Source organism: Phocoena phocoena, chromosome 10 (genome assembly GCF_963924675.1).
Source record: "Phocoena phocoena chromosome 10, mPhoPho1.1, whole genome shotgun sequence".
In the NCBI taxonomy this organism is placed as follows: Eukaryota; Metazoa; Chordata; class Mammalia; order Artiodactyla; family Phocoenidae; genus Phocoena; species Phocoena phocoena.
Genome location: NC_089228.1, coordinates 19439308 through 19464149, shown reverse-complemented (window position 1 = coordinate 19464149; position 24842 = coordinate 19439308). Strand labels below are relative to the sequence as shown.

At 42.8% G+C, this 24842-nt stretch overlaps 1 protein-coding gene across 10 annotated transcripts in view; it reads right to left on the bottom strand.

The window, feature by feature from the left end:
- The window catches only part of FOXP1 (forkhead box P1), a 227780-nt gene that overhangs the window by 133795 nt on the left and 69143 nt on the right, over window positions 1–24842 (bottom strand). For 9 of the 10 annotated variants that reach the window (XM_065885422.1, XM_065885417.1, XM_065885416.1 and 6 more), the window contains one exon: window positions 12369–12467. In XM_065885422.1, coding sequence (XP_065741494.1) covers window positions 12369–12467 — 99 coding nt within the window. The remainder of the gene's footprint in view (window positions 1–12368; window positions 12468–24842) is intronic. The other variant, XM_065885421.1, reaches the window with a different exon arrangement.

Here is a 24842-nt window from a genome sequence, read left to right as displayed (position 1 = left end):
GATGGTGGCAGAGATGATGAGAACAGCTAACAATTCTTAAGTATTTCTTGTGTGCCCTGCACTGTTGTAGGCCATTTATAATGTAGTAAAACTCAGCTAATCTTCATAACTCCATAGGATGGGGATGTGGTCACCCCCATTTTACAGATGGGAAGTCTGATGTCTTCTCGTCATGTCTGGTTAACCACAACTGACTACCAGCAAAAGGACAGGCCCTGGTGCACTGCTAAAACGCATATTTGAATAGGGACTGATATTAACTGAATTAAAATATAATCTGGAGTTCAACAGGTATTCATTTTCCCTTTAAAAGGAGCTTATATAATTATGAGAAGAGCTAACTTTTCTGAGAATTTACTGTGTCCCAGGCACTGGGTAAGCACTTTTCATGCATTAATCATTTAATCTGTACAATCGCCTTCAGATACATGGGGTAATCAGTCACGTTCTCTAGATGAGAAAACGGAAATACAGAGAAGTGAAGCTACTTTTCCAAGGTCACTCAGCAGTAAGGGTAGTGCTAGGACCTCAACCTGGGAGCCTGACACCAGAGATCACACTATTAGTCATGATGTGCTTCCTCTCACCATATTCTGAAACACAAATCTCTGTAACTCTCAACCACCTAGCTGAGTTTATATGACGACCCAGTCATCATATAAAACATACTGTGCCTTTAAGGACAAATCACAGCTCATCTTTGACCACAGAGAGGTAGGGCTTCGGGATAAGAATACAATTTGCGCCACCTCGGATAAGGATATTAGGAATCTATAAAAGACATGTTTAATTTTAGATAATATTTCAGTAGTCACTGCAGGATCTATCAGGCATCCCAGAAAATAATTCCAGGTCCTTCTCTACTCTGGTATGTGTTTAGCACGGACTACGTCAGGTAAGTCAGCCTTGGCAGGTAGAAGGCACACATACTCCCAACGCCAGTGCCCACGGCAGGCATGGCTAATCAACCACAGCGAACCCACAGAGGCCATCCTGGTTCAAGAATCCTTCAAACGGCATTCTAGGCAGAGCCATTTCATACCTAGAGCAAACAAAACTTCTGTGCTCTGTCTATTCTATGTGGTTTGGATTCTTAACTTTATTTCTAGAATAAATAACAATTCCTTTACGTTATCAAATAAAGAACAAACCAGACATAATTTCACCAATGTCTTATTAAAAGCAGCTTCATTAGGTCTGATGAAGGAGCTCTTCTGTATGCAGACAAGGGAGCGCCTGGCTGCAGATCCTACTTCCAGAGAAGATGGGAAGGAACTCGCTAGGCCGTAGCAATAGATATTAACGAAGAAGCAGCATGGGGCAACACAGCAGAGAATTTAGATACAGGGAAACACAGCATATCACAGAGCTTTTCGTTTCCTTCTGAAGAAAGCAGACAGAGACATAATTCTCTTGGACTTAAACTCAAACACAATTTAATCACCAGGGTCTTCTGCTTAAACAGCAGGCATCAAAACAAGCAATATTTGCAATTCTGGATTTGGGGGAATCGGAAATATTATCAGATGGACTGTACTTATGTCCACCTCCTGACAGAAGGGATCATGGCTCTGAATTCCCCTCCTCCCGCTCCAGTAAGAGGACTGCGGTCTTCTTCTCAGGTCATCTGATTTAATCCCTAACCAGAACACCAAGAAACTAGGAGAAGGCAACAGAATTTAGCCTTGGTATGGAAGTAAGAGCGGACCAATGAAAGTTCTTGAATAGCAGAGTAACTTGGCATTGAGGGAAAGGCTGAAAGCAGTAGGTAGGCTAGGAGATCCGCACAAAGAACAGAAGATGGTCTGAGGGGGTGGAGAAGGATACATGATCATTTTTTTGCCAAGAGCTAAGCATATCCTTCCTGAAGGTCTGAACTCTGGGACAAAGTAGCAGCAGGGGAAACACCAAGAAAGGAATAGACGGAAGATGCCCAGTGGAAAGAAAACGGCAGATCTGGTAAGGTGGTGGGGATGAGGGAAATTAATAAGTCGATGATGACGTGTGAGTCTAACAGGGCCTGGTGACAAAAGTGATCAACTGGATTAGAGATGATGGACATTGCTGTGAGGGTGAGCTAAGAGAGAGCCATGAGGGGTGCAGACACGCTTGGAGTCACGGGTGCAGAGGTCCAAGAACAAGCAAAGAAGACGGAAGTGCTATTGCAGAAGATCCAAGGGACCGAACTTCAGGAAAGGAATGAACTTGGGTTCCAGAGGAGAAGTGGGAAGCAGAAAGAGAATGGTGAGGACCAGAGGGCACTGAATTCAAGAAGTTTCAAAGAAGGCAATTTCCAAGAAGACGAGTCAGCCGAAGGCTGCTACAAAGTCAGACAAGTTGACATAGGGATGGAGACATGGGCACGGAACTTAGTGACAATAACATTCAAGAAAACGATGAGGGGAAAAGCCAGATTTGGGGGGAGGTTAGCAAGGAAAGTGACTAATTAAAAAAAAAAAAAAGTTGAAGCAGCAGACAGAATATTCAGGTTCTAAAAGCTTGACAGCAAAAGAAGGAGCTAGAGAAGAGCTGGGAGGGGTTGAGTCATCCAGCGTTTTTCAACCACCCGTTTAAAATCCACATTTTACCATGAACACCGATAAATGCTGAGCTCTGTCTGCTTGAATGTTTACCAAATTTCCTCAGTGGGATGTAACATAAAAGGACAAGGGCTGGCAGTCTTTGCCCAACTGTGTCCTGGCAGCTTCAAATTCTACTACTTAAGTAGTTAAAAATCTGTTCGGTTGATGAAAGGGGAAAAGTTATGAATAGAAGTCAGCAGCCCTAGACCCCTCAGAAATGACTAGCATTCAGTCTCTGTAACTTACTGCGCAACAATTTCTAACTCAAACAATCGCAACAGCAAGGCGGCCGAAGTCCACCCAAAGTTCAGAATGGGATATGTTCTCTTTAAAATTTTGAGAGCGACTAAATATGACAACCATCTGATGTATGAAAATTATTCACAACCAAAAACAGACAGTCTGGAAATAGCCAGGATGACTTCATTTAGACAGAATTACCCAAATCTGTTTCTAATATACACAGTACACATAATAAATTTTTACAATATGACAAGGAAAACAAACTTAATAAAAGTTCCCGATCTTTTGTTACACAAGCATGCTATATCCATGCTATGTTTATAATAGTTCGCTCATGATATCACAGCTCAGTAACAAAGGCCCAAGCAATACAAAAACAGTTACTAGGCATGACATCAACTCACAACTACCGTAATTACATCGGTACACAAATTTCCCAAACTGTACATTTTCCAAACTGCTTCTCAATTTCAGCGGCTGCCTTTAGACAATTACTTGCAGAGTTGTCTGCAAGCTTTGAGTAATACCCGTCTTTCTTCTCTTTCCCAAGCGTCATTTCCCTTTAGAAAGTGCATATTTCAAGCGCAAGCACTATTTTTCAAATATGCCCGTACATATGTCCAAATTAGGAGACGGTGTGGTCTAGTGGTTAGTGACAGGCATTCAGCATCAGCAACTCTGATTCCATTCCATCCTCTGTCCCTGTTTGTGAGGCCCAGGTGGCAGCTCAGGGAGAAGAGGCACAATGTAACGGATAAGAGCACAGATTCCTGAGCTGGACTGTTTGGGCTGGAATCCCAGCTCTGCCACTTGTCAATGGTTTGGCCCTGAGCGAGTTAATTTCTCTATGCCCCACTTTCTTCATCTGCAAAACGGGAATAATAATAGAATTTACCCTCATCCGGTTATTGTACAGTAGCTGGTTCCTAGAAAGTACAATTTAAGTGTTTGCTTTTTAATATTATTACTGTTATATTTCTGGGACTCAGTTTCCTGTTTGAAAACCTGGCCTAAAGTATCCTGAACCACGGTGAATCGTGTCCTTTTTCTAGTGTTAGGGCAAGGGTTCCATCTAGGTCCTGTTACCTGGATATAGTGAGGTTCAGTGAACAAAGTCTGAATGAATGAAATCCGTAGGTTCCGCAATACCCAATAGCGACAGAAGTCAAAAATATTACCTTGTAGCAACTGGTTTTCATCCAATTTCTCTAATTGCTTGCTTTCATGTTCCTGCAGCTAATGCTGATAAATACCTCCACCCCAACTCAAATAATAAGTGTAGGGAAAGAAGATATTGCCCTGGGATTTCAGAAGCATGTTTCTCTAAGGACCAATCTTTTCTAGCCCATCCCACGTGCACGACCTCTGTCTCACTGGGTTGCATGGTCAGCTGGCTTTCCCGACTGGGCAGGGTGCCAGGTGAGCTCGACTACCCCCATTGTCACTTCTGGTCCTTGGTGCTTGCACCAAATGCTGTTATTCTAGGCTTCAGGAAATTTTCTAACCACTGGACAGGGTCCAATGCTGTGTGCTAATGAGTTTCAGATTGGAGGACTTCACTGTGCATGTGTCAGAAAAGTGCCATGGTTTCTGGTGAGGTGGGGGGAGGGAAGAAAAGGCACACAAAAAAGGAAGAAAAAAACAGTAGTTAAAAAATGCTGGCTACTCAAATTGACAGGGAACGTGACCTCTGCACTTCATCAGAAATTCCTGCAGACTTACAAAATAAAGGAGTTTGCTTTTATCACACACTGTGAGGCTCATATGGAAAAATGGAAAACACTACATCACTTGACCTCGGCATGGCCCCTTTCAACCACAGACGAATATTGTGTACAAAAATTCTAAATCAACTTAAGATGTTCCACCAAAAAAAACCTTTAATTTTCTGCATTAGGCTTGATGATTACTATTTTGGGTCTTGAGATTTTGCTTAGAAGGTTCACACAGGAAAAGGACTCATAATTCCAGGAAGAGTATTTTCTCACTTCGGGAATATGCATGGTCTGGCCTCTGTTGGGTGGGCACATCACGGTCTACACTTCCCTAGACTCCTTGGAAAATGACGAGCAAGCCTCACTTACCCAGGTTTGAAAGTCACCCAAGACGGAATCATGATTATTTGCTTACATTAACAGAACATTAAAACAAAGTTTAAACAACTTAAGAAAACTCTAGCCATCTTTGCTTGGTGATTCACTTCTCTGGGAAGCTTCTTTCCCCGGTCAAGGCAACCAGCAGGCTTGATAGCAAGACTTCTCATCATGCTATCACCGTCTACCAAAGAAGAAGCCCTTCTTAGGAGAGTCTAACTTAGAGGCTTTTTTTTTTTTTTAATGAGATTACATTTCTTTTTTTTTTTTCTTTCTTTCTTTCTTTTTTTTTTTTTTGGCCACACTTAGCACTGGCAACTTTAAAAATCCAATCCTTTCACATCCTCCAACTGTCATCAACATTTTTTTCAGACGATGTCAATAAAATTGATTGCTTGCAGTTCTGAATTCTGCTCTGCACATGGAAACAATATCATTTGTTTTAAAGCATTTTCGACGGGGGCGGAAGGAGAAACAGAACGTCAGCAAGCCCATCCACAACATTGGGGCGGGGTGGGGAACCTACCAGAAGCAAAGTAAACGGTCGGCTGGAAACTCTGACGAAAATTCCTGATATATAAACCCTAAACCTTACTGTTGTGCCGACTGATATGTCTTCCTGTCAGATATGAATGATGTTTCTGGAACGTTAATACGTTCATTCAATTCTAACTCCCTGTACTTAAAATATTCCATACTTTGGCTCAGAGGCATCTTGACAGCTTTGTTGTAATCACGTATGTGAGGCCTCAGACGACACAGTTGTTGAGATGCCTCATACCTACAAGCAATCTGTTGCTTTTACAAGTTTAATCGAGGTATTAGGGATCTGATTGTGGAACCACGTCGACTTGACATATTCAACTCAGTTGTCTATCAGAGAAACCACTCTGGGTGGTGGCAGACTTCCATGATGCTCGGCAACTGTACACACTTCTAACTCCCTAATCTGTAATACTACCAAATACAGCTTGGTCTGGTTTTCTTTTTTTTTTTTTTTTCCCCCCCTTTTCCCGAAGCACAAGTGGAAGACCAGCAAGGGTCCGACAGTGTTAGTCCTAATTACCTTTTTTTTCACTCTTGATCTTGTGGCTCTCATAATTAGTTACCTGGGGCTGCAATCCAATTTGAAGTGATGACAAGAAAGTGATCCATGAAAAAGTAATAAGTTAAATCCAATTTCAGCCTTCCTCTAATTAAATGCACATGGAACTAATGACTCCAACCCTAGCATTTCAGTGATAAAGGTAATTAGCAAGGTGGGAGTTGCTCTCTTTTTCAACACTGGAGGTGTAAACCACAAGGTAAAATGGTAGGAGCACTCTTAATTACATGTGTCATTTTGTCAGCAATTTACACATTTTTGACCAGTCAAGTATGTTTTTTTTTCCCCCTGTTCCTCCCAACCTCCTAGCCCCAACAATGATCATAACATACTATTTCCATGTTCCAGCACATGGAAGCTCACAGGAGCATTTCAGGCTAGAGAATAAGAAATAACGTTTTCTTTGCCCTTGTTCGCTGCTGTGATACACACACACACACACACACACACACACACACACACAGCGACAATTAGGATAATTATGCAGATCTTATTCCTCTTAATTGAAATCCAGATATTTACAGTGGAAATTGGTTTCTGCTGGTTGGGCTTTAGTTTTGCTTACGCTATGAAAAATACAATAATTTGCTTATTGATGGAAAACATGGCACTCAGTGGATGCTGAGTAAATACACGTTGAAGGAGAAGCAGTAATTAACTTCCTGATAACACACTGGTTTTCGGTGGTCTTAAAACACCTGGCTTTCCAGCCTGGCGTTGTCACCGCCTGTGTGCTCTGTAGCAAGTCACTTAACCTCTCGGAAGTTTCACTTTTCCTCATCCATAGAATGGTTCACGATAGTTCTACACCACAGAGCAGCCATGGGGCTGGTCCATAAACCTTAACTATCTTTGCAGACAGGGACATAAGCACGTGGTGACAAACACACGCTCACACTTCAAAGAGCAGCATCACATTTGCATTTTAATGTTTAGATGCATGTAAGCAAAGTGACCATATAATTAAACGTCCAAACTGGGATACTTTTAAGAGTGAGAGTTATTAATAAATACACTCAGTCAACAGGCATAGACTAAGGTTGTCCTGGGCAGACACAGGATCACCTTACATACAGCTGAAGTTGAAAAGCAAAAATGAGGGAACTCATCGTATCACAACTCACATGAGGACTCTGGCGGCAAGGACAAAACACATTATTTTGGAAAAAAAAATTTTTTCCAGCAACAGTATTGAACCTGGGCAAACAGATGGACTTCTTGAGCTTCATGAAACCCTTGACACAAAATTCTGTGTGCACGTGCGTTCTTCTAGGAGGGGATCCTGTTTCTATCATATTCTTAACGGTGCGCATAATCGGAAAGACTTGATAACCATTTTAAAGCATCATTTCTATTTTATCGTTTCTCATCCAGACTTATTTTTGAGGCTTTGGGGATTCTCCAAACTTGTGTGATAACAACGAAATCTTAAAAGGTACCAAAATGTCAACACTTCATATCAATCTCATGCCAGGGATGCACATTCTAGACAATGTTAACTGCAAACATCCAAAAAAAAAAAAAATCTGCCTCCCTCTCCTGAACTATTATGCACTTTACTAATTCAGCACATAGGGATATCTTTTAAGGGTCAGTATTTCCAAACCATTCCATTTCACTATCCACCACAAAATCGTAGTTTCCTTTAAAGGTTTCCTCTTACCAGTTTATTCCTCAGTGAATAACGTGGAAATGAGACTAGGTACTAAGATTGTATGTGGCATTAATGCCAAGCAAAATGCTGCCTAAAGCACGTTTTATATAACTGCAAATAAAAATGTGGAAAAAAACACCTGCTGAATCTTGCATTTTAACTTCCTCCACTTAAAGCAGGAGTCCTCATTACCATCCTGAGCTTCCAACCGGAAGAAAAGGCAGACCCTTCCAGTGAATTCCACCAGCCCTCCTTCCAGTGAAACGGCCCCCTTGTGTGAGGGGCTTGCACATGAGATAACCTTGGAAGGAGGGGATGGGACAGGAGAGAAAAGTATCAGATGACGGCTTTCAAGCTCAAATTCCTTCTACACGGCCTGAAATGGTGGTCAGCTCTCCTCGGTAAGCAACACACAAGGTTTACTTTCTTTCTTAACTTGAATGCTGCCAGAATACACATGTACTTTTACTTTCTTAGGAGAAAACGTGTCATTTGATTTCCTTCCAGTTTATGTCCTTGTGCCAACAACTAAAATGCTTAGAGAACCCAAATGAACGACTACCCAGAAACGGTGGTCAAAGTTCCAAAATGTGATCAATAAAATTGCTCACAAATTAATCTTCAGCCGGGAAAGTTACACATCTTCGAGGTTATGAGCGCACCTGCACTGTGAAGCATTTATTTCACTTGTTTTAGCAATCTTCAGAAGTATATAAATATTTATAAAAGGAAGCCTACTATTTTTACTCACATATAATTTTCTTTCTGTGGCAAAACCTGGTTAATTCTTTCACAGCTCAAGCATCCTGCAGGCAGGGTTTGGTCTCCTAGACATTTTTACATCTCTGAACAGCAGCTTGATGCCCTGCAAGCTGTGGGAGTTCTAGAAACGTTCACTGAGTTGCATTTAATTAATTCAGATCCTTCTGAAGCTGAATTTATCACGGGGCCAATTTCCAATTTTCACTTGTACCATTCATAAAAAAATTTGCAAAGCAAATTAATAGACCAAGTAAGGAGCTATTTAGGTTACTAAGTAGGATATTTTTCAAGAACTTCAGAAGCAATATCTGTCCCCAATTCATGCCTTCACCATAAACTACAGTGTCACCCAAGAACACGACCAGTTCGGATTTAGTTCAGTATGTGTATTTGCAAAGAGCGTCACGTCTCACTTATTTACTCTCATTTCGCTGAAATTAGTCCAAATTGGTGATGTTTGACTACATTTTATGATCTCTGTCGAGTAACCACTTATAGCCTCCTCTAACTTTCCATTTTCTTTTGTTTGTATCATCAGCCTCTGAAACTGGAGAGCACTGCCAAACATAAAGCAGGGAAGTGTGAGATTTGCTTAAAATATGAGTCACAGTATATTTGGGGATTTGGGTTTCTTTCTTTTTTTTTTTTTTCCTCAAGCTATCAGCAGATCAAATCCTTCTTCCCTGTCAAGCCTTCCTCTATGCGGAAGATCTGAAATTTGCTAAAATAGGTCTCTCGGTGTAGAAGGAAGGGTAAGGAGATCAGAGATGAACACCACACTGTTAAGATTTGCTGTAGGATTTCCCTTTCATGTCAGAGCCGCTCTGGCTGAGATGCCCCAGCAAGGACATGGCTCGACAAGATAGATTTAAATGTGAAGGTTATTCCTTCCATGAATCACCAGGTCTACCTAAGTATTTTTATAACAAGGTAATATGCCATGTGGCCTAGGTTCGTAATTTTTCCTCTCTGTTTGTGGAAGGCCAGCCAACCCAATAAAACTTAGTGAATTTGCATGACCCTACCAGGCAGCTGAGGAGACAACAGTCTACGATGCACTTGCATGTGTGTACACACGTACGTACAGACACACACACGTGCGCGCGCGCACACACACACACACACACACATACACACACACAAGTCAACCAACTCTCCCCTCCACCCAACCCCGGAATCAACTCTTAAGACTGGTCTAAATTCTTTGCTTGTCAACTCTCCCACTGAGGGGGCAGGAAAGGACTCAAAACATCTTCTTTAGCAAAACCAGCATCCAAGATGGCCCCCTCGTCCCACACTTTTCATACAGACTGAAGCGCTCCGCAGAATGCGATAGGCTGGTTTTGACGCTGTCCTTTGCCAAGAAAAACAAAGCCCTCTCTATCATACTCTCCTGGGGGCTAAAAGACTTGTAACGGGCAAGAAGAAGAAGAGCCCTCCAAAGGAAACCCCCTAAAACTTGACTTCATATATTTAGCCCTAAAGGAACTTCACTCACCTTGGAAAAGAAGTTACCTAAAAATGCCCTATGTTTTTTAAAGTTTTTTTTTTTTTTTTTAATATGCTATCTGTGTTAACATGTAATGGGCTTACTATATTTCTATTTATTTATTTATTTATTTTTATTTTTATTTTTGGCTGTGTTGGGCCTTCGTTTCTGTGCGAGGGCTTTCTCTAGTTGTGGTGAGCGGGGGCCCCTCTTTATCGCGGCGCGTGGGCCTCTCACTGTTGCGGCCCCTCTTGTTGCGGAGCACAGGCCCCAGACGCGCAGGCTCAGCGGCCACGGCTCACGGGCCCAGTTGCTCCGCGGCATGTGGGATCCTCCCAGACCAGGGCACGAACCCGTGTCCCCTGCGTCGGCAGGCGGACTCTCAACCACTGCGCCACCAGGGAAGCCCGCCCTATGTTTTTTACAAAGCATCTAGAAAATACGTCTAGTCTAAAAGATTACAAATGATATTCAATACTGAAGAGCAGTTCATTAGACCACGTACGTGTGTCCTTTTTGAAAATTCTCTCTAACCAAAGCACTACGATATGTGAGATTCTGTCCCCGAATAACATATTGTTATTTTTCCAACGCATTCGAGGTCTGATAAATTCAAGAGGACTCATAGTATTTTTAAGGCTGTGAGAGCTCCAAGGGGGAGGCAAAAAGAACGGACAGTCATTTGAATCACTGAATGACAGGCTGGGCTAGCTCCCTGTATACATTAATAAATTAGAATTTTAATTGTGTCTCTGTCTGCAGGAGATGCCCCAGTACTTTAATATGTACCAACAATTGGCTATGTTCTGGAATCTGCAATGTGGCCTCCGCTGCTGACCTCTGAAGCACAATTCCCAGTCTGACTACGGAAACTGTTCAGTTTGATCCTTTCAACTTACTTGAATCCTGACAAATAAGCTCACAGCTGAAAGGTCAACACAGTCATATTTCATCCTCCAGAGCTGTTCTTAAGACATCTGCACAACAAAGCACTGCTTATAGCACCTGACATGGGACCTCAGTGGCACTGGACCTCATTAAAAGTGTCCCCAGCATTCACACACATGAAAAGGCATACGGGTTGGTGGTGGCTGACCAAATAAAATGCTTTTGGAAGTGTTAGTAAACAATGCACATTGTCATTCAACTCTGCCAGTAAAGTGCTACTACTATCACGCTGAACTTCCTCTAGACGGTGACAATTTCCAAGCAGACGTAGAAGCAACCAGAACGTGTGGCCCAAGGTCAGTTTGATCTTTGTAGGATAATTTGGGTGCTGGTATACTGGTTCTCTCTGATCTGAGAAAAGTCAACCCAAGCTAGAATTTCGGTTGACCTTGTGATCATCTTAATCGGCATCAAGTTATACCCACCAGCTCCCACTTACAAACTCCTCTCCAGAAAGCAAACTCATCTTTGCTTCCCATTTGGGGGGATGCCCACTCTTAGCTATGAAAGTAGTTGAGCCACTTGGTACCTGCAAGTGCCCTCCCTGTACTGGATGGGAGCGTGGGATGGAGCATGGGATACTCCATGTCAAGTTTCTTTAAAATGTCTATGACAATTTTCTACTCCAAGTCAAAGATTCAGAGTAGATTTTTATGAACTCACTTCTTCCACTCCACTAAACCCTGCCCTCAATGTGCCTGAAATGAGAAGCTGCTAAAACAGTCTTTTGGAGTATCTTTACATAAAAAAATGCTTGCCAATCTTTATTAATGATTCAGAAATATTTGGAAAACAGCCAGTGAATAATGGAGTAGGTATTACATTCATTACTAGGTGTATTAAAGATACTGTATCTTCCTTAATCCCCATACGTTCCTGACAGTATTGACATTTTGTGTTGAATAATTCTCTCTTGTGGGATATACTTTCCTGTGCGTTGTAGGATGTTAGCAGCCTCCCCGGTCTCCCTCTACTAGATGCCAGTAGCACCCATTCCCCCGAAGTTGTGAGAACCGAAAATGTCTCCAGACACTGCCCACTGTGCTTTGAGGGGTAAAAGCACTCCGGCTGAAAACCACTGCACTAAAGTAACGTGTGTGTGTGCGCGCGCGCGCGCACGTGTGTGTGTCCCATTTCCAGACAGATCACAAGAGAATGAGTGACATATGTGAGTACTATGGACTTTTCCTCATTGGTAAGCCACACTGCCTAATAAGCAACCCATGCCAACAACTCCTCAGCCTCCGAGTAAAGTGTCCCATTAGATTTGTTTACTCCCAACAACAAAAATGTTGGTTGAAGAGACATTTGCCCCCCAAATGTCATGTTCTAGTGTTAAATAAAAAAATGAACTTTTTTGGCAGAAGATTTCCTTACGGGATTTGCAATTCTCAACACAATCCACTTCTGAATGGCTTATCGGCTGTCCCAAAGTGTATCATCAACTTAAAGGAAAAAAAAGAAGAAAAAAGGAAAAAAAAAGACTTGCTACCTGAAGGGCTGGTTGTTTGTCATTCCTCTTGGGAGACTTTAATCCACTAACTTGCTGCTGTTGCTGCTGGAGAAGAAGCTGTCTTGCCACTTGAAGTGCCTGGAAGGAAAAATGGAAGGAAAACGTTTGTGTTACTACACAGGTTCAGGGCCTCCTTCGCAAAAAAGTATTCTAGGAAGGACACATGAGGATGAGATCTTGACTTTTCCACTTCCGGGCAAAAGAAACAGCAAACCAAACTTCCCACCAGTCTAAGTTGGAAAACTTTCCAGAATGTGTTTACATTTTCTTAGAGTTCGCCAATTCCATCCACAGTTCCTCAGGCCTAGCAGTCCATCTGAGCAGACACTCGATTCCTACCATAAATCTGACATGAAAGGCAGTATGAATGACTGGGACTTTGAGGAAGGAGGGCAGAGAGAGGCCAGCAGGAACCTGGGCAAAGCCAGAGACTTCGGAGACAATGAAGGGCTCCTTTCAAAGGTACCTTCATACTCCTCCAATTCTTCTCGTGGGAGCTAGGCAACTCGAGTTGAAAGTAACACTTTCAGCTCATCTGAGTCCAAATAAAGAGGAAAAGCTAAGTGGTGGCCCACACTGTGGGTGAAGTTATTTGTGAAGGGAGATCAAAACAGGGTGACCTTGATGGACTACGTAAGAAAAAATCTTGGCCAATGTGACCCCTAAGTCCACTCAAAGGGTACCTTACACGCTTGTGAATAAAACTGACTGTGTCAAACACACATGGGGCCTTCTGAGCTTACATCATGGGCTGGTTTTTATTTAAAGCTAGAAACTGGGGAGGTGCTATCGACTGGAGATAAAACCAGAGGAGAAAACGAGACTCCTCCAAAGGCAGAACACTGACCAATGACTGACCAATCTTTTTTGAAAGCTCAAATAAAAAAGTGTGTCATCAATAAACCCTCATGCAGTCATTCAGGGACAAAGGACTTAACAGGAATAACTGCTAGCCCCACCTTTCCAAAGAGGACAGCAGGACTGGCCACGGAACACTGAAATCTGCAGACATTGTGCTAGAAAATCACACGAGAAGTTAGATTATTTGAATCAATTCAGCTGAGAACCAAAAACGTACATATGGACAAGATGTTGAGAAGGCTCATTAAATGATGTGCCTGGAGTTTAGAGACAAAACAAGATTTACTGGGGATCACATCAATAATCATTGCTACATGATAACTCATTATTTGGGCCTGAAAGAAGATTCACACAGAGACGGGGTCAAAGCATCGAAAAGACCTGACACTATAATCTTAGAAAGTGTGAAAAATGGGCTAATGACGGTAGCGTGCTCCTCAAAGAGGAACAGATGTCATTTACATAAGAGAACAGTGTTTATGGTTCTAGGAAAAGTTAGAGTGACACGGTGCAGTGGGGAAAGGCAAGATGGTACGGGGTTTCCCATGCAGCAAACTCAGGGGAAGGGCAATGAGAGTGGTCAAGGGGGCTACTGTTCACGAAAAGATGTCTAAAAATGTTGAATCAGCAAGAGGAGTACTTCTCCTCAAAGGACAATCTAACTAAACCGAGCTCATGACTGTACCGTTGTCACAAAGAATATGTTTAAGACGCTACGTAAGGTCGCGTGGTGGCTTCGTGCCTAAGAGGTCCAGAGGGAGGAAATGAAACATACGCACAGATAAAGAAACGGGTGACCAAGAAAAGATCTTGGGAAAGATGGACCCCTCCGATCTCACCTCCCTACTGCACCCACCCTTCTTATCCCTTCAGTAGCCTTCTGTCTACTGAACTCACCACGACCAGCCCTTCAGATGGAACGGACAGGCTATTTCATCTGGGAAGGGAGAGGCGTGTTCGAGAAAGCCTGCCTGCAAGAGCCTTGAGAAGAGAGGCTGTCTGAGAGGGGCATCTGGAAGCCAAGACGCCTGGGAGAGTTGCCTGAGACTCCAGCCTGCTGTCTCCGAGGAGGATTCACCACCATCACTGGACTCCGGGTTTCCTTGTCTCCTTGGAGACGCTCAGTACATGCGTAGGTGTAAAAGTGGGCAGAGTGAAGATTTCATTTATATCATATAAGAAAAATAGTCCCGTTGCAAGGTGCCTGCAGGAGCAAAGAGCCTCTCCTCCTACTGTATACGTCCTCTTAGCTATTTTCCATGAAGGTTTTATGGCTTTTTAATGTAGGAAAGGGAACTGTTATGTATTTTAAGTGCTACCTTCAGAGCTCCCAGAGTCATAGACTGATCAGCCAAGAAGGGTCTGGCTGCTGGCTGGAAAGGCAGACAGAAGGTCTGTAGATGACAATGAAAAGATCGTGCGGAGAAAGATACGGTGGGGAAGAGGAGAAAAGTTAGGTGCATTCAAGACCAAAACAGAGCAAGCAAAGGAGATCAGAGTAGCGGCAACTCCGCAGAGTCACAAACCTTTGTTGAAATAATTTACCACGTTTCACCAAATACCTGGAGAACAGGGACTCAACTTTCAGGTACTCAAGTCTCAGAGAATCTATACAGTGAGCTCCTCATTTAAGCAAAAGACATACTAATAAGTGTCCTTTAAAAAAATGTACATACACACAAACCTATTCTTCCATGAGCAAGTTCTCACAAACACACTTCAGCAAAATAAAGTAGAGGACTCAAATTTAAGTTTGCAACAAATGTTTACTAAGCTGGCTCTATACATTTCAAAATTAGCTACTGGAATCCTTGCAATTTTTCTGCTGGGTTGAAGGAAAAAAAGTCATTTATGTGTGTAACATCTTTTTCAGACCCAACACGGGGGAAATCAAATTACATAATCGTGTAACAAACTCCAGCCCTTTCACAGCATTTCAGACAAAGCCACACCAAAGAAGATAATTAAAGGTAGAAGCACAGGGCAGAAAAGGTTTAGGAACTTGTACGAACACAAGGGAAATTTTAGTCAAACTACTGAAGAGAGAACAGATGATGAAGATGTATAAACTGGCCTCCAAATTTCACCCTCAAAATGAATGCAAACAGGTAAAATAACTTCAAATATTTGGGATGGAGAGACAACCCTAGTGCAAAGAACATATTCATCTTGGGGGACTTCCCTCGGCGCAGTGGATAAGACGCCGCGCTCCCAACGCAGGGGACGTGGGTTCGATCCCTGGTCAGGGAACTAGATAGATCCTGCGTGCTGCAACTAAGAGTTCGGCATGTCGCAACTAAGACCTGGCACGGCCAAATAAATAAATAAATAAATCTTTAAAAAATATATATTTAAAAAGAATTATTCATCTTGATATGAATTGTTACGAATTATTCCATAATAATTCCCTGGCCTAATCATGCGTATGAGAACAAAGTTGGTCCATACTAACACTTCCCCACCTTCCGAAAAATCAACTAAGGTCTCAGCCAGAATTTTAAAACCTCATTTATTAGAACTTATAAAGTGCTGTGAAATCAATCACTAAAGGGCATTTGCTTTTCTGACTCCCATGATATTTAAATCACTGTAAACTAGATTTTAAATCGTCACAAAAAAAGAAGAGAAACAGACCCTTAGCGCACGACACTATGTATATGACGTTATAATACAAATCCCTTTTTTTAAAAAAAACATCTTTATTGGAGTATAATTGCTTTACAATGGTGTGTTAGTTTCTGCTTTATAACAAAGTGCATCAGCTATACATATACATATGTCCCCATCTCTCCGCCCTCTTGCGTCTCCCTCTGACCCTCCCTCTATCCCACCCCTCAAGGCATCTACCATGTGAGTCAAACACGCTTATCGTCATATTCACTGCTGGTCGGTAAAAACTTTGTAATGACTGATGGGATCCCCTTTGGGAACTGCACCAGGGACCTAGGTCCACTTTGTTACCTATACATGCTGACTTGATAGCCATTTTTACCTGTTCCGTGCATCAAAATCATAAAAACCAGATTCAGGTCTTTCATCTCCGATTCCACTGCCTGAACCTCAGAGGTGTGTCCCAACACGACTAAGGAGTGAGGACAGACTGCTCTTATTTTTATAACAGTTTCTCAATCATGATTGGAGCAATGTCCCTTAAGATATCCTGTTTGAAGATACAAGTAGATCCTTTAGCAGCTATAGAATAGTAAGATTCAAGTAGATATTGTGTGTGTGTGTGTGTGTGTGTGTGTGTGTGTGCGTGTGAGAGAGAGAGAGAGAGAGAAAGAGAGAGAGAGAGAAAGAGAGAGAGAGAGAGAGAAAGAGAGAGGGAGAGGAAGAGAAAGGGGGAGGGAGGGGGAGAGAATATGAATAAATAAAAGAATTTCCCTTGTAAGAAGCAAGGATCAACTGTGACTCAAGTTCCAGGCCAAATGCTTGTGTAAATAACTTAAAAGGTTCCATCCAATCTCTGGAGACCTTTTACTCTTGGTGGTGGTTTCCTGGGCTGGGTTGAGTCAACACTTCCTTTAGAACAGATGTGACAATTGCCTGGCCCTGGATAACGCGGTGCTGTACTTGACTGCTAGGCTGGAGTTACAGTAAAGATGCAGCTCGAAGATGCCAGTGTGAAGGCGAGTGATAAAACCAGGCACTTACGGCTCAGTTGCACACATCCCATTTATCGTCCTTCAACAGACGAAATCAATGGCCCTGTGAGCTAACAGGAGCCAAGGCATACACTGCCTCCCTCTCTGCCTTGGCTGCTATCTATGCCCCGATCTGCCCCAGGGGCTGAAGTCTCCTTGTGGTCAGCACGCCACAGACCCCAGCCCGAGCTGGGCACTCAGAAGGTCAGGGGGACGGGCTCTGGGTCGCTAGTTTGGCAGCATGCTAGTTAGTTTCATGGTGACTGGGGACCTGGACAGTTTTGACACATCTTCCATTCTTTTGGTTCCAGATGACTTCATTCTCAGCAGTGCCTCCCATTCCTTGTAAATACGTGCCATCTGTTATTTACAAATTACATTTTACATCAGCATGTTTGTAACTTTCGAGCTATTTACATCTCAAGTTCACGGCAGGTGCTTATATTTGGGGGGGTGAGGCATCCTATGAGGTATGCTATGTTTGGCATTGTTGATCAAGGTAGCCAATGTTCAAAAAACACATTTACCATATTTTAAGAAACACCAATGTGTTTACATAAAATATGGTGTGAGTAAACACGCACACAAACAGAAAGCAACCCGGTAGGAGAAAACAGACAATTTTGTTTTACATAACACACTTGGTGATGAGATCAGTACCTGAGGTCAGTACTGATACATGGAGGTCTTCAAAAAATATGAGGCACTGCAGCATTTTAGGTCAAGGGTCAGCAAACTTTAGCCCAGGGACCAAATCCAGCCCATCACCTGTTTTTGTCCAGCCCATGAGATAAGAATGGTTGCTACTTATTTAAACAGTTGGGAGAACAACAAAAAAATATTTTGTGATGTGAAAATTGCATGGAATGTAAGTTTCAGCGTCCACAAATAAAGTTTTATTGGAACACAGTCACCTTCATTTGCTTCCGTACCACCTGGCTGCTTTTAGGCCACAAAGCAGAGTTAAGTACTTGTGACAGAGACTGAAATGCCTAAAATATTTCCTATCTTGCCCTTTACAAGAAAAGTTTGCCAGCTTGTCTTAGGCTGCTATCTGTATTCTGAGATTCTCATAAGATTCCACCGGACACAATTTTATATAAACAGAGCTTTCAATCATTTGGCCAGAATAATTTTAGTGGAGCTAAGATGCAAGGATGTTACTAATTAGCTATTCTTAAGGCTCAAACTCATTTTTGATTTTCTAAGAAGGAACTGGGACAGGAACACAAAATACATCCACGTACTCCTCTATCTGAAACCATTTCAAACTACTTGCGAATGCTGAACGCATGTTTCTTCTTCCCACAGGTCATTTATAGCAGTTCAGAGTGCATCTCATTCTAGTGCGAGGTTTTCAACGTTCCCTATTGGCCAGTGGAGAAGGGCTGCTGACTTCCTGTCTGCCCCGAGAAGCTGTCCCATTTCCAGCTTCAAAGGCAGCTCTGAGTCAGCCACCCTTCCTCTAGTTTCTTTTCCTAGACTCTCCGCACCCCGCAAGATCAAACCTGTTTCTCAGATAATTTCACAGGCTAATCAACAGTCACTGCGTAGATGAGGGTGGAAGGAAAAGCCAGCAATAAAAAGCTGCATGGGAAGCTTAGTAGGAAAGAAGACATGTTCTCTCCTCTATTTCTCAACCTCTACAGACACCTCCAGAGCACCTTTTCCCCCTACGCTAATTTGCTATCTTGGTTCAACTCCAGCAACTAGCTACCATCTAAACACGATTGCTCCTCATGGAACCCAATCTGACAACTGCTCTGGAGCAAGACCCAGAAATAAGTATGCAGGGAAACTCCATCACCCCCTTGCTTTGGACACGGTAAGCATTCCAGTGCAGGATGAAAAGCAGGTTTGTGGGTTACCTTAAGAAAAGAAATGATGGTGGCTGACAGAACTAGAAGCATTTGCACAGAACCAACAACATTCCAAGGCAGTGAATTCTCCAACAAGAATGCAAAAAAAGGGCTTCCCTGGTGGCACAGTGGTTGAGAGTCCCCCTGCCGATGCAGGGGACACGGGTTCGTGCCCCGGTCCGGGAAGATCCCACATGCCACGGAGCGGCTGGGCCCGTGAGCCATGGCCGCTGAGCCCGCGCGTCCGGAGCCTGTGCTCCGCAACGGGAGAGGCCACAACAGTAAGAGGCCCACGTGCCGCAAAAAAAAAAAAAAAAAAAAAAAAAAAAGAATGCAAACAAATATACATACATATGTATATATACACATACACACATACATATATATGTGTATATGTATATAATTTACAACTAGAGCACTTGGTTATCACAGGAGAATGGAAAAGTGAGCTAATCTCACAGCGGGATTTCAGTGATTATGAATATGAAAATATTAGACACCCAAGGAAAGATTCCAATTCTAACGATTGTGTAAATATTAGGTACCCAGTGAAAGATAGCACTATAGCAGACCCTCAAGTCATGTTACTGGTGACATAAGTAAACAACAAACAAAAACATACTTTATCAGAACTTTAATACACAGAGGGCAACAACAACCAACAAAAAATCATCAGAGAGCCTTTAATTGTCTCTTTGCACCAGTCACTCTTTGGTCTAATCTGTGATACTGCAAATAAGGGTGTAGACTCTGAGCAGTCATTGGTAGTTGATTTACTTGACTCCACCCCCCAAACGTAGGCGGGGCCGACAGCAATGCCTTAGATCATTTGGGACAGCGGATTTGAATCAGTGACCCAGAAGAGAAAGGTTCTACGGAGCATCACCCATCCTCAAGAGTTCTGACAGCTCTGTAAAGTGTCCTACACTTTGAGGGCATTCCAGCCGATATTTAGAGAGGGCATGGCTTTCTCCAAATGTTGCACAGCCTCTGCAAGTGAGTTTATGAGACAACAGCTGGATAGACATGGTGAAAAACTGGAGCAGAGACCATCTCACTCCTACGACTCTCCAAAACTACGTGTTCAAGTTAAAAGCAAAAGGGACAGGAAACGGAAAAGTCAAAGTTCCCTATCGTCATCGCTGTCCTAATTGAAGAAGAAGACAGGGCCGTGAGCAGTGTCACCTCCACCTGTGCGGGTGGAGAAAGATGAGGCCACCACCCAGCATTCCCTCCCCAACCGGGACCACTGCAATTTCTTTACTGTCCCACACCAGCTTGAACCTCCATCCTCTAGATGTACTCCCAATGCCACGTTTCCCAAATCTTTACTGACAAGATTTCATGTTCCTTAAGCTACACAGAGGATGCTATGACGTTTAATAGTCATATATTCTTTGCTTTAAAATCTAACAAATAATGCAAAGACATGAGTACAGGTTGGTTGGGAGTGTGTGTGAGTGAGTGAGTGAGTGTGTGTGTGTGTGTGTGTGTGTGTGTGTGTAGGCAATCCATTAGAGCATATTTGCTTGGGAGAAAAGATGGCAAATGCCATTTCCTTCTTTTTTAAACATTTAATTTTTTTATTTTTTATTTTTAGAAGAGCTGGGATGAAGGAGAACAGAGTTACGCAACCGTGTTCTTCCACCATGCCATGATTCACCAGCATTAGTGCTGCAGGGTTCAAACACCATCTCATGCACCTACCACAGGAGACTTGGACACAGAAATAATACCTGAAGGCTGTAGACAGGAGGAGGCATTGTGCTACAAGCCCCACCCCCAAAGGAAAGCTGGGAAGCAGAAAAAGGGTCCGCAAACCCTATATTCACTTGCAGTTATGAATAACCTTTTTCATTTGTAAGGCGCCCAGAAGATGCCTCCTGCCAAAGAAGGTCAAAGTTAGGAACTTTCACAAGCCAAGAGGAAAAGGGTATCTGTGATCCTCTTGCAAAATCAGCTGAAATAAGTGCGATGGCTACAAACAGGCAGAAAGTCTGTTTGAAGTCTCTTGTAAGAGGAGGAAAGAGAAGCCCCGCCATCACGCTCCTACTCCAAACACCTATTAACATAGGGCCCCCCAAGCACCTTGTTGAGGCCCCGGCTGGCTGCTCCTGGCGGGACCCAGTGCCAGACGCTGAATCACCACCACCAAGTCTCCGGTACCTGAGTTGTGTTTGGAAGGATTCCATTCAAGCACTGCCCAGGCCTGAGCCTCTCTAGCTCATGAGAGTTGACAAGCCCTCAGCCTGGGGTACCATGACTGGAGGCAAGATCAGCACTGCCATCTAGTAAAACAGAAGTCGGCTTTATTAGACAGTATCTAAAATGTTCAGCAGGATGCGGCATCAAACCCGCTTCCGCTTCTTCAGGAAGGACCAGACTGTATCCCAAAGTGAATAAGTAAACTGGCCCAGTCCTCCTCCAAGTTCTCAAAGTAGAAAACGGGGGGGGGGGGGGGGGGGGGGTCAAATGCGAGACTAAATGAATCCAAGGGATCTGTTAACTCACTGTATTAACCTGCCGTTTTCTGCAATTGCCTTTTATGAGGGTGCAGCCTGGTAACTCTCATTATGAATAATCCAGATTCTTATCTTTTCATACCTTGCAGTGAGGCTTTGAAAGCTGCCAAAGAATCGGGCTGGAATCATGCTCAAAATAAAGAAGCATTCTCTGTGATTCTGCTCGTAACACTGTACTTAAGTTTCTGATCAGCCAAATGACGCTGTACCCGCTTTTCTTCTTGCCATACAAGCCCTAACAGGGCTCGAGATGCCCTAACAGGAAATAAACCCTTAGAAGGCTTCACTTCACAAATTACCTTCCTTTCCTTCGCTGAATTTTGGGCAAAGAAGCAAGAGTGAGAACCAAGTCCAGCTGAGATAAAAGACAAAAGAAAGAAATAGAAAAGAGAAGAGGGGGAGACCCAAATATGACTAAGAATCTAAAGTTTGGAACTACTCACTCTTGGCCAAAGTTAGTCTAGATAGAAAAAAAAAATCCAAATATTTTCCAGTAATTTACACTTCGCAAGGCAGTTATTGCAAACAGCGAAGAACATACCTGTATGAGAACTTAAGAAATGAGGCACATCTAGAAACACAGGGGCAAGTGGAGGGTCATAACTCCCCGCATTTAGAATACTAAAATAAAAACGTGTTGAATTGCTTACTATGTGCCAGGCATCATGCCAGTTAGTTGCTTTATACTTTTTCTTTTATTCTTCGTTCCTAAACATTTCTAAGGGAAGCAGGGGAAGGGTTTATGATTATCAATTTAAAGTGGAAAAACTAAGATGGTGAGGTTTGGTGACTTGCCCAAGGTCACAAGTCTAGTGAGTGGTTAGGACAGAAATACAAAAACAAACGTTGTCTCCTGAAAACGTGATACTCACATTCTACCAAGGTCAGTGATTAGACCAAATATGGCCAAGGGTAGTTCTGGCAAAGGGACACGCGGTCCTACAGAGCCAAAAATGCATGAATGAACGTGCGTCCCGATGCCTTCAGGATGAAGGGAAGGGCCTCGTCACGGTACCACACTTCCTAACTCATCTGTCCTCTTCGCCCACACTAAAGACTTGCTTTTTTTTTTTCAACCAAATCTTCCTATTCCCAGGACTCTTGGAGTCACAGTCACATCTGTAATTCCCTTCTTCATGTTCTCTGCCCACATTTACATGGCATCCAAGTATCTTCTCCATTTAAACACTACCCTTCCCAGACAAATACTGCATGACCCGACTTACACACGTGGAAACTAAAAGAGTTGAATTCAAAGAAGCAGAGAGTAGGATGGTGGTTGCCAGGGCCTGGGGGGAGGGGAAATGGGGAGATATTGGCCAAAGGGCACAAACCTTCTGCTGTGAGAGATGAATAAGTTCTGGGGATCTAATGTACCGCATGGTGACTACACTTAATAATACTGTATTGTACGCTAGAAATTTTCTAAGAGGATACAGCTTCAATCTTCTCACCATACACACGAAAGGGTCACTATGTAGAGGTGATGGATGAATCATTGAGTTTGACTGTGGTGATCTTCTCACAATGTATATATATATATATATATATATATATATATATACATGAAAACATCAAGTTGTACACCTTAATATAGATACCATTTCTTTATGAAAAACCTATCTCAATGAAGTTAAAAAATAAACGGTATCTTTGAAAGGTAATAAATTCTACCTCTTCCTAAAAACTCAATCCAGTTCCTTCAAGCAGCAGAGTCCTTCCCTTGGGGCCCAAGGGACCAGGGCTGCTTGTGAACCCCTGTAACATCCTGTGTTTCTATTGCTGTGATGGCAATCCCCAAGCAGGCAGACAGGAAGAAATGAACCAGCCCAGCTATCTCTGAATCTCCCTCATAATTATCTCTCCAGATTCATCCATCTTCTCTGGGGATACTGATGCTGTCACCATCATCCCCTGATTTTGATCCTTTCTTCACGTCCCAGTAGGGACAAGTCCCCCGTTCCATGGTTCAACTGAGCCAAGGTCGGACCTTTGCAAGAAGAGCGTTTCATAAAGCAAACAATGGAGAGGCTGAGCTGAGAGAGCACAGATTTCTTCTCACAGCTTAACTGAAGTCCAGCTACAGTTCACACACCGGGACACCTGTGTCTCTGCTCCACCTTTGTCTAAGTTCGACCTGTCTCTTTCCACCCACCAGACACGGCTTTCGGGTCCAGCAGGATTTCTGGTCCCTGTTTTTTCAATCCACTGTAGATTCTCACATGCTACTATAGTTGCTTGCTTCTTGTTTGAGTGGTGGGGGGTGGGTGTTGAGTAACTGTATGAAGATTTTCTGCTCTGAATGCTTTTCCCCCCCTCACTTTTATTGAGATGTAATTAACATGTAACACTCTAACAGTTCTAAGTGTGCAGCATGATTATATACATATGAACGATTACATATATACATGATCACATGTATATAGAAATGATTAGCGCAAGTTCAGCTAACATCCGTCACCTCACGCAGGTTCAATTTTTTCTTGTGATGAGAACTTTTAAGATCTACTCTCTTAGCAACTTTCGAATACGCGATACAGTGTTATTAACTTAAGCCACCGTGCTGTACATGACATCCCCAACACTTACTGATCGTTGTAGCTTTTGACAAGCTTCACCCACTTCCCCAATTCCCCACCTCTGGCAACCACCCATCTGTTCTGTGTTTTTACGAGTTTGATCACGTTAGACTCCACATACGAGTGAGATTACATGGTGTTTGTCTTTCTCTGTCTGACTTACTTTACTTAGCACAATGTTCTTAAGGTCCTACCTGTGTTGCTAAAAATGGCAGGATTTCCTTCTTTTTATGGGTTAGTAATACTCCTCTGTGTGTGTGTGTGTGTGTGTCCGCATGTGTCCGCGTGCGTATGTATATCACATTTTCTTTACTCATTCATCCATCGATGGACACTTTGGGTTTTTTCCATACCTTGGCTACTGTACATAATGCTGCAATGAACATGGGGGTGCAGATATCTTTTCCAGATAGTGATTTCATTTCCTTTGGATACACACCCCGAAGTGGGACGGCTGGATCATACGATAGTCCTATTTTTAATCTTCTGAGGAACTCCCATACTGTTTTCCATAGTGGCTGCACCAATTTACATTCCCTCCAGCAGTGCACAAGGGTTCCCTGTCCTCCATATCCGCACCAACACTTGTTATTTCTTGTCGTTTTGATAAGAGCCATTTTAATAGGTGTGAAGTGACATCTCACTGTGGCTTTGATTTGCATTTTCAATTAAATGTATTCTTAAAACTGTTCTGGTTCCTGGCCACTGGGGATGAGGAAGATAACAATAAAAGTTGCAATTCTGTGTTTATTGCCTGACAAGTACTAAACAGTATAGACACACAATCTCATCTCATTTTCACAATCGTTTGAGGCATCATTATACCCAGCTAACATAGATGGAGACACAGGAACAGAAAGGTTAAATTCTCAAGATGATGTGAGATATGCCTAATCCTTAGCACAGTACCTGTACATGACAACTGCTTAGTTAATGGAAACTGTACTTAGTACACTACCCCATACATAAGAAGATATATTTTGTGGGA